At 42.0% G+C, this 10,451-nt stretch overlaps 1 protein-coding gene across 1 annotated transcript; it reads right to left on the bottom strand.

The window, feature by feature from the left end:
- Nucleotides 1-8,886: 8,886 nt before the first annotated feature.
- On the bottom strand, nt 8,887-9,762 carry LOC149207319 (uncharacterized). Its single transcript, XM_089398003.1, has one exon. The coding sequence runs from the start codon at nt 9,760-9,762 to the stop codon at nt 8,887-8,889; it is 876 nt and encodes a 291-aa protein (XP_089254129.1).
- Nucleotides 9,763-10,451: the final 689 nt, after the last annotated feature.

Below are 10,451 nucleotides of genomic sequence, written 5' to 3'. Positions count from 1 at the left end.
GCTTTAGTAAATTGCATGAGTTTATGAATCTATAGGAAAATCTACATGGTATCAAAGATGAAGACAATATAGAAGACAAGAATTTGAATTCATCCTTGTAGATAGATGGAGCTCTAGTTCAAGGTAGATCCAGAAGACCTTATATGCGGACTTCTTAATGGAGTTATAAGGCTGCTAGTGGGCAGATTGAGGAGCAGGATTTTTTTTGGGCGGCGAGTTTGCAGAGAATATTTAAAATTTTTTGTTGAAATTTTTCAACAAAAAAAATAACAGATCTGGATTCCTTGGCGAAAAATACCCAAATTCAAAAAAAAAAAATTGAATCAGAGTTTGGATGAGTGAGATATTGTCGATTTACAATCAACTCCTTTTTCAGAAAAATTCATGATGGTGGGATAGATTAAACAGATTAGTGTGGGATCCAAGAACCTATATGCACTTGAGGTACATGATGCATTAAAAGCCTTGAGGAGCAAGGCGAAGGTTAGAGACTTGGTGGTTGAGAGGGGGAGTGAATTACCTCTCAACATGCAGCCCGAGAAGAAGCCTCAGAAGCAACCGAGTGGAGGCATCCACTCATGCAGAGACCTCCAGTAGGGGGAAATTTTGGGCCAGGTGGGCAGAGGGATCACATGCATCCATACCTCTAGATGTGAGGTGGGGCAATATGAAGTGATAATCCCAAGAGGGTTGAAATTGCGCAAGGTCCATTGAGACGTTTTATCTCATGGATCATACCTTGCTACAAGAGCCCAAAGTACATAGTAACAGGAGGAATTAGTGGGATTGATGCAGTTAGAGATCATAGTGATAGAGGCTAGAGTAATCAGATACTGAAGAGCGCAGAGAAGGGTTGACAACAATGCAGAAAGGCAGAGTCAACAAAATTGCAAAGTTTTCAGTCGACAGAGGTAATAACAGTGAAAGACTTTGATGACATAATGCATCATATTGATTCAGGTTGGATGTTTTTTGTTTTTGTTTCTGGAGTTATTGTAGCAACAACACTAGAGAGAAGTGTTGCATGCAGAACATTCCAAAGGTTCAAGATTAGGATCAAGTTGAATTCCTTTCTTGTTGAGAGGGAGTGTTGAAAATAACAACATGAAATGTTAAAAATAGAATCCATAAATTCCAATTTAATTTGTCCTTGAATTAAATTGTGAATTAAAATTATCATTCTTTTCTCATAGCAACTTGTAATAGTTAACTAAGTTAAGTTGACTTAGTTAACTTCGGAATTTTGAGTTGGAAGTTATGTATATGTTCTCCCTAAGTTTTAGGGGTGCATAATGAGTTTATTTATGAGTTGTAATTAGATAACTCAGGTTACTGAGTTATGGTCAGTTAAATTAGTTCTAACTGTTTGTGGAACTAATAGAGGATTAGCAGTCAGTTGGTGCATTGGTGGATCCACAAGTGTTACTCTAGTTAATTGAATATTCCCTCATCAGAAACTCATGCATGTCAGTTTAAAGAAAGGCCCAGTTGAGACTAGAGTGTAGGGACAGTGTACTATCAGTTGCATGATTTAGTGAGTTGTAAATATCATGCATGCAATCAGAGAAGGACCTAATTTTGGATTGCATAGTTATGGATGAGGAATTTCCATTTAAATGTGGGTTAATTCTCTCATGAATGGTAAAAGGAATTAGAAGCTTGCAGACTAGGAATTTGGCTAAGTATTGGCCAAAGTAAGTCATCAAGCGAAGGAAAGGAAATACTTGTGCAGGTTAAGCTCAAGGTTGAGAAGAGCATATTGTATTCATGCAAATTCTTTGACCAAGGGTGCAAGGAAATAGGGGCTTGGAGAGCAGCAGAAGAGGCTGGGGTTTGGCTTGAGCTAGCTTGTGAGCTGATAGATTGATTATACTTGTGCAGGGATTGTTCTTGTGAGAACAAGCATTGTATTCTCATCTTGGATTTCTAATTAATGCAATATAGAGAGTAGAGGTTTTGGGTTGTGGCTTTCCCCATATACATATTGTGCTATGTGCCATTGATTTATCTTCTTCTTGTTCATATTGTTTTCATCGATATATTGGCTTCCGTTGGTTGAAAGTAGAAGTAGATTCTTGTCCTGTGCTTTAGTAAATTGCATGAGCTTGTGAATCTACAAGAAAATCTACATATATATATATATATATATATATATATATATATATATATATATATATATATATATATATATATATATATATATAATCATACATATTAATAATATCAACATCATCAACCTCTACATGATGACATGACTGCAACAATGACAATCACAATGCATGCATAACAAACACATATACAATTGAAACGCATGCATGACAAACACATTCCGCCCATCTAGTCCAAGTGTTGAACTTGACAGCTTTGATACCATTCTCTAATACCACCTCTCACATTTACCTAGTTTCACCAGGTTGTCGGGGTAAACACGAGAGGAAAGGCTACTAGGACATGACCCAACCTCCTAGATCCCATTAGGGAAGTGGGGTCGACTATGGAAGACAAACTGACATCTCATAACATCCTACAGGGGTTACAGGTCACTCATAGGCTGAGTAACCACCCTAGGTGGCCAAAATTTGTTTTGGACACCCTTTTCTCTGACCTGGGTCCCCAACCACTCCCACAACAAGCCCTCCATGCGGTTGGAAGCCTCCAACCACTTGCATCCTTACAGTTGTAGCCTAAAATGTCTAGTTTAGAACATGCGGTCCCGAATTCTGAGCCTAAATTCTAGGTCAATCTCTAGAACACTGCCCAGGAACTTAATGAGACTTTCCAGAACCAATAATGACATGACAAGAATGTTAGACATACAAATTTGAAGGCAGAACTTTACCTAGACTACCTAAAACATGACAAACATTTCGTCAAACATATTGCAAACTAGTACACTACAATTCATAAATGCATATCTGATCATAAAAGTCTAAGATTCATTTGAGAATCACCAAGAAGGCCCTATTCCCTCTCCACATAGGTGCAACGCCACTAATTAGTCCATACATTCATCACTCATCAATATTTAAGCATTTCATGGCAAAATCCATAGACGATACACATAATATGAACAAAATATAACCAAAAAACAACTACCATATAAACCATGGCAACTCAACCATAATATCACAAACACATTGCCAATAAATACACATGAATCATAATGGAAGATTAATTATTATTAACATAGGAAAATTATCAACCAAGTCAGGGACTTCCAGGTACCACCCAACCATAGATTGGGATAAACCAAATATCTTTTTCATCCACCCACCCCCTCCCTCCTCTGCCATATTCCAAGCATGAATATGGTATCTAATGGAATAAACCAACAAAACATAACCAAGGTTTTCTAGAGGCCAAACCACCTCAACCCACAGCCAGTGATTTCACCTCATGATTGGACATCACTAACACCAACCAGACCGGTCTCTACCCAAGTTGCGTAGGGCTCCAAAGTGTTTGTCCCAACCACATCTCCAGGAATTAATAAATCAACCCACAACCTTCCAAGGATCTAGAGCGTTTGTCCAACCCGGCTACAGGATTAGTAACTAAACCCACCAAGGGCTCCAGCGCATTTGTCCAACCTAGGCTCCAAGACTAGTAACTCGACCCAAGTTGTTCCAAGGGTTCTAGAGTGTTTGTTCTAAACAATAGCTCTAGGAACTAATAACTCAACCCACAACCATAAGGAACTTGAGCATCAATAAAAAACAAGTGGAAAAACCCACAACACCATGACTATCTTGGAAATGGCAAGGCTGGGCTAAAACCAATGTCAATCCAGGCAATCATCCATGTCAATGATAGATCATAACCAAATAATCACATGCATCAAGGAAATAATACATGCAACCTGTTTAGCCAATTTAGTGTTCTTAAATTGTCACCATAAATTATCGACCAGGGAAGGTATACTAATGAAGCACTAGTGCACTATCTGTGCTAGAAGTTATTTTATGTCGTTAAGTTATCTATGTTATTTTATTTTTTTTAACAAGAACGGTTATGGATTATATTAATGGATCGGTCTGAATACCAATTTTCTGATTACAATAGGAGTGGGCCCGATCCAGTTGGATTCGTCCTTCTGAGATACTGTGAGGTTTGTATTCCCCTTCCAGTTCCTTTTGGGATTAGCTAGAGAGTTTATTTCTGCGATTTGCCCAAGTTTAAATACACAAACAAACAGCTTTAGAATCAAACCAAAAAACATATTTTTTGCAAAGATTTAAGGAATTGGGACCCATGTTTCTTCCCCGTCACTTTTCATTGCCCCGGTCGAGAGTTGTGCTACTTTGTTGGCTTCAAGGTCTGCTTCTTTGTTGTTGCCTCTCAGCACGTGAAAATATTTCAGATTTTGGAGCAGCTTCGCCACGCTTCTGATTCTTTGGATCAGCCTTGCTAATCTTAGATCCCGCAGAATAGAATTGGTCATCATGGTTTTTATGATCACTTCGGAGTCCCCAAAAATAATTGCCTCCTTGATTTCCAGCTTCAAGAGCAGGTTGAGTCCTTGATAGAGGGCTAATGCGTCAGCTTGGATACTGGAATTGATTCCCAGACCCCAGGCAAACTGAAGGATTGATACACCATCAATGTTTTTAATAACTCCTCCTGCTCCAGCATTGCCTGGATTTCCTTTTGCTGCCCCGTCAAAGAAGAGGGAGTGCACCTTTTGTTTGGGGATCCAGTTTTGAAAATCCTCACTATTTTTTCCCCTGATTTGCCATTCCTTAGGAGGGTCCATGCTTCTGACATTTTGGCGAAATTGCAGGTTTAGGGAGGACCCCCAATCTATGTCTATCTGGCTGAGGTTCGAGTCATCTTTTTGTTCTCCCAATCATTCTTTTAATTGGCTCTTTACCTTGGCTGCAACTTTCTTGGCATTGTGCTGAATGCTTCTGAAGATTCTGCCATTTCGCTCTAACCATAGTTGCTAGCAGAAAATTTTAAGCAGTGATGACCAGGCCGCTTTGATCACTTTGTTTTTAAGGGAGGGTCTGGGGTAGCTGTTTTTCCAAGTGGCGAACAGGGCTGTTATAGAGGTAGGAATCTCGAATCTGGGGTTCCAATCGTCCATCAGTTCTCTCCAGAACTGTATGGAGAACTTGCAGTTGAGGACAAGGTGCGTGGCACATTCCTCAGATTCTTGGCACAAGGAGCACCTGGAAGGGCCGTAGTAGCCGCGCCTCTAGAGTTTGTCCTCAGTTAAAATTTTCCTGTGGCATAAAAGCCAACAGAAAAAATCAATTTTGGGCAATGAAGTAATTCCCCAGACGGCCTTCCACGGGGCCGGATCAGGAGGCACGTTTGGGATTGAAACAAGGTGCGCGTAACCCTGGGCGACTGAGTAGCCAGCCGACCGATCGCCCCAGCCTCGCCTGTCTTTCTTGCGGCTGTGCAAGGGTGCAATTCCATTCAGAAGGCCGCGGAGGTGGATGGCTTCTTGATGGAGGTCTGAAGGCAGGTCCAACAGTTTCCAACCCGCCCATTGCGATCCGTTCCATGATGTAATGTCCCACAGTTTGGTTTTTCCAGAAGCCATCAACCAGTTTTTCAACGCTGTCACGTTTGGGCAGTCTCCAATTGGGTCTCTGTCCATGATTCGGTCTTTCCATAAGTTTATTTTTTTCCCATTCCCAGGAATCCAATAGGCTCTGGATCGAATCAACGAGGCTGCTTTGGAACAGAGACTGATGAAAGGCGAGGTTCCTTGAGGTGATGGCCCATCTAAACATCTCGATCGCGTGCCTTTGAAGTATTTTCTCCAGAGTGCTAACTGTGCCCAGCCAGGATTGGGCGCTATTAGTCTCCAGAGGAGCTTGCCACCCATTGCTATATTCTGCAGATGAAGTTTCTTAATATTGAGCCCTCCCTCCATCTGAGGTTTGAGGACAGTCTCCCATTTAACCAGCGGGAATCTCCTCTTGTTGTGTTTGCCCCCTTTCCAAAAAAAATATCTGATATGTTGATCCATTTTCTGGAGAATACCATTGGGCGCAAGAAGCACTGAGAACTGATATAGAGGGAGGCTGCTAAGGACGGCTTTTATGAGGGTTGTCTTTCCTGCCATGTTTAACCAATTAATCCCCCATGCCTGAAGCTTGTTTTTAAATTTCTCTACCTGTGGCAACCAATCCCTGCTATAGGGGCGCTTGAGAAAAATAGGCAAACCCAGGTACTTGAACGATGTCCAATCTGTGGTGGCGACAAATCCAAGGCATCTGGCGATGGAAATAAGCAAAGAGAGGGGAGTGCTCCAGCAGTAAGTGTGACACTTACCCTTGTTGAGGCTGCTTCCAGACTCCATACAGTACTCATCAAGTGCCTCTTTAAATTTTCTGGCTGAATGAATCGAAGCTGCTCCAAGAAGCAGAGTATCGTCTGCAAATAGGGTGTGGTTTATGTTTTGGACTCCCCTTGCTATGGAGATCCCTGGGATCTCCTGCTCTTGCATTTTTTTGTTTAGATGAAAGCTGAGAACTGAAGCTTGAATAACGAACAACAGAGGAGACAGGGGGCAGCCCTGTCTTAGTCCTCTTGTAGCTTTGAAGAAACCTGCAGGTCTACCATTAACTAAAGGAGCGATCCATGGTTCCGATATACAGGCCCAGATCCAATTGATAAATCTCACTCCAAAACCAAATTTTTTCAAAACATTCAAGAGAAAGCTATGATTAACTCGGTCAAAGGCGTTTGCTAAATCCAATTTGATTGCCATACCTTGTTCTTTGCGCTGCTGACTTGACAGGATAGCCTCTTGGACTAGAATGAAGTTGTCCACCAAATATCTTCCGTGGATAAAGCCTCCTTGGTTCTCTAGAATGATTGTAGGGAGAATTTGCTTCAGCCTGTTAGCAATAATTTTTGTGATCATCTTGTAGCCAATGTTATAAAGGGATATGTGGTGAAACCTATTGAAAGAGTTGGCTCCCTTTTCCTTGGGAATGAGAGCAAGGAATGAGGAGTTGGTGCCACCTCCTAATTTCTGACAAGCCTACGATTTTTGAACCATTTTATACAGATCTTTCCCCACTATATGCCAGCAGGTTTGGAGAAAAGAGGCGGAAAACCCATCAAGTCCTGGGGATTTATCAGGGTTCATAGCATCAAGGGCACTTTTGACTTCTTCCATTGTGATATTGTTTTCTAGATAATGATTCTCCTCAGCAGATATTAAGGTGGGAACCTCGTCCAGTAGATAAAAATTCTGATGTGTATTCGCCTCTACACTGTACAGACTTTTGAAATGATGATGGGCTGCATGTTTAATATTTGCAAAGTCTTTGTGAATGGTATCGCCTTCTTTAATTTCTGTTATGGAATTGAAGCATTTCCTGGATTCAGCTTGTTTGTGGAAAAATGAGGTATTTCTGTCACCTGCCTTTAACCATAGACAACGCGATTTGATCCTCCACGCTTCCTCTTCGGCCAGGCATGTTTTATGATAATGCTGTTGGAGATGAGCCTCTTTGTCTAAGATTTCTCTAGAGATATATGCCTCTTCTGTGTGCAAATGATGGGCTTCAAGCTGAGTTTGAATACTTTTCCTTTCAGTTGTTGGATTGGCCAGAGATTTGGCCCAGCGCTTTAGATTTGATTTCAATCTTCTGATTTTTTCTTCCCATATATAGAATGGAGATCCACTGACAGGCAGGGACCAGCTTTCTTTGACAATCTGCATGAAACTGGGTTCCTTGATCCACAAAGAACTGAACTTGAAGGGTATAGGGCCAAGGTTAGTGTGAGCTCTAAGGTTTATCATAATTGGATTATGGTCAGAGGTGCTACAAGGAAGTATGTGCATGCTAGCATCTAAACCAAGCAAGAGAAATGAGCTATGAACAAAGAATCTATCCAGCCTAGCAGTGATATGTCCAGGACCTAATCTTTTATTGGACCAAGTAAACTTACCTGAGACAGGTTTGATATCTATCAGATCCCAGTCTTGGAGGAGATCCTCTGCCCATTCCCTTGTCGGGTCTCGCACAATGCAGCCTCCTTGCTTTTCTGAAGAGTGCAGCGTGATGTTCAGGTCACCAGCTATGATGACATTTTCCAGATTGCCTAGATCTGCTTGCTGTCTTAATGAGTCCCAACAGATCTTTTTTTCTCCAGCATTGGCCGGTACATAAACATTGAAAAGACAAAAGATTTCTTTTGTGATTATGTGCTGCATCTTTAACATCGCCCAATGGATATTTGATGCCTTTGACACTAGCGAAAACCTACTTTCATTCCAGAGAGTACCCAACCCTCCGGAGGCTCCTCGGGCTGGGACTATTGTTGCATTACTTTTTTTCCAAAGTTTTTTGCTTACCTGAAGGAAATATGATTCCTCCATCTTAGTCTCTTGGAGGAGGAATGTGTCCGGGGCCTCTATTCTTATTAGATTTCGAATAGCTTCTTCTTTAATCTTGCTGCCCATACCCCTACAATTCCAGGAGATTACTTTCATTATTTACCTTTGCTCGGCTGGGCTCCCTTGGAGCCTTGGTGCTGGTTTCTTGCCATCTTCGGCTTTTTTGCTAACAGCTTCTCCAGAGTTGGTTGGCTGCCCTGTAGTTTGTCCTTGTACGTTTCGTGCTCTCTTTTTTCCCGATCCATTTTGCGCCCTCTTGTAGATCTCCTTACAGAGGATTGGGACTCTCCTATTTCTCCTTCCTCCTCCGAGTCTTCTGATTCTTGGTCCTCCTCCTCGGCTACAGTGGGGGTTCCTTTTGAGCTTTCTGCAACTCCCGTGTCTTTAAAGATGTGAGGTAGGGAGCCTTTGTCTGGGGACAATGACTTTTGGTTTGCAACTGCATGAGGGTCCTCTAATTGGGAGCTGAGAGGATCGAACTTGTTCTCTGGGGTAAACTTGGTCTGGATTTGCTGGATCTACTGAACTGGGTCCTGTTGAAGACCTTTGCTAGTAGTTCCTCCTGGCTTCTGGATCTTGGATGGCATTTTGGATTGTTTAACTTGGTTCCAGCCGACCTCCTTCCCTTGAACTGCTTCATTAGCCGTTGGGCAGTTCCTGGCGAAGTGCCCATAAACCTGGCATTTCCGAAATTTGAAGGGCAACTGTTCGTAGTCTAGCTTCTGTACATGCGTCCAGCTTCCTACTTTGATTTTGATGGCCTCTGGGAGCCCCTCCTCCAGATCCACCTCAACACAGATCCTTGCACAGTCGTATTGATCCTTGTTGTTCGCTCGGTCTATGAATTTCCCCAGGGCATTTCCGATGTGCATCAAAGAATCCCAGTTCCAGCAATGAACTGGGAGATTTGGAAGTCTAACCCAGACCAGGACAGCTTTGGGGACGTCCACTACTGGATCAAAATCAGGAGTCCATTTATTCAGATATAGGCCCTCGGGGCCCATGAAGTAAGGACCGTTTCGGAAAATCAGATCTTTGTCGTCTTTGGTGTTAAATTCAAAGAGGAAGAATCCTCGCCCCAGAAAATATGAGGTCACACTTTCTTTGATCAACGGCGACCAGTTTCTTTTAACCCAACTCTCTGTGGATTTGGGGGATGGCCATAGACCAGTAAACTGGCCTATGAGAGCTTGCTCGGACAAGGACAAAGGAACCTGTATCGGAGTTTCCAGAGGAAAAGAGATCTCTAGAATATCATCTAGCTTCTTTACGAATTTCGCCGCTTCAACATTTTTCTTCTTAGGCAGCCCTTCCAGAAGTCGGCTAAACGCCTCAGCTGAGGAGATTGTCGACGGAGGAGAAGGAGGGGCCTGGGGGGTGCCCAGCACCTCCATGGACGCTAGATCAGGCTTGTAAACTGCTCAGGGTAAACGAACACCCATGGCCAGACTGGTCCTTGGGATGAGATCCACCGGGCAGACCCGCGACAGATCAGGAGAGATCAGGCCATGCAGGGATTGGAAAGGCCGAGGAGGGTCGAGCTGGGCCGAGGAGCAGCGTTCGGGTTGATCGCTCAGAGCTTGGCCGGTGGGAAAAAACTGTTAAGTTATCTATGTTATTGTTAAGGTCTAATCTTAGAATTAATATGGAGATGGTATTACTAATTAGAGTAAAGTATTGTTCTTAAAGTTGTTAACTGGCTATCCTAAAAATTAATCTCTATTGAATCATTTTTGTGGATGGTTTGAGAGTGATCCTAAACTCTACTTTTGTTGGACATTTTTTAATTTTATCTTGAATTTTATGCTACGGCCAAGTCTAGATTACTATGTGCAAGAGAGATCTATTTTATCAAATTGAAAATCAATGACGTTTGAATTTAATTGCCAAGAAAAATATCGTCACTCTTTAACTCATTCAGCCTCGTCCAAACAAGAAATAAAATTGATAAACTGAAAAGCAACTAAGCTATGAAATGACAGAGTTGAACTACACTCGGTAAAAAGAAAAGGGAATGATCAACTGTACCAGATAAAAAGCAAATGAAATAACAAAATTAAGCTAGGTAGAAAGAAAATGAAAT

The sequence above is a fragment of the Pinus tabuliformis genome, chromosome 1_2 (genome assembly GCF_031772625.1).
Source record: "Pinus tabuliformis cultivar Carrire ecotype Pingquan chromosome 1_2, CPIR1, whole genome shotgun sequence".
Taxonomy (NCBI): Eukaryota; Viridiplantae; Streptophyta; class Pinopsida; order Pinales; family Pinaceae; genus Pinus; species Pinus tabuliformis.
This window is presented reverse-complemented; position numbering and strand designations above follow the sequence as displayed.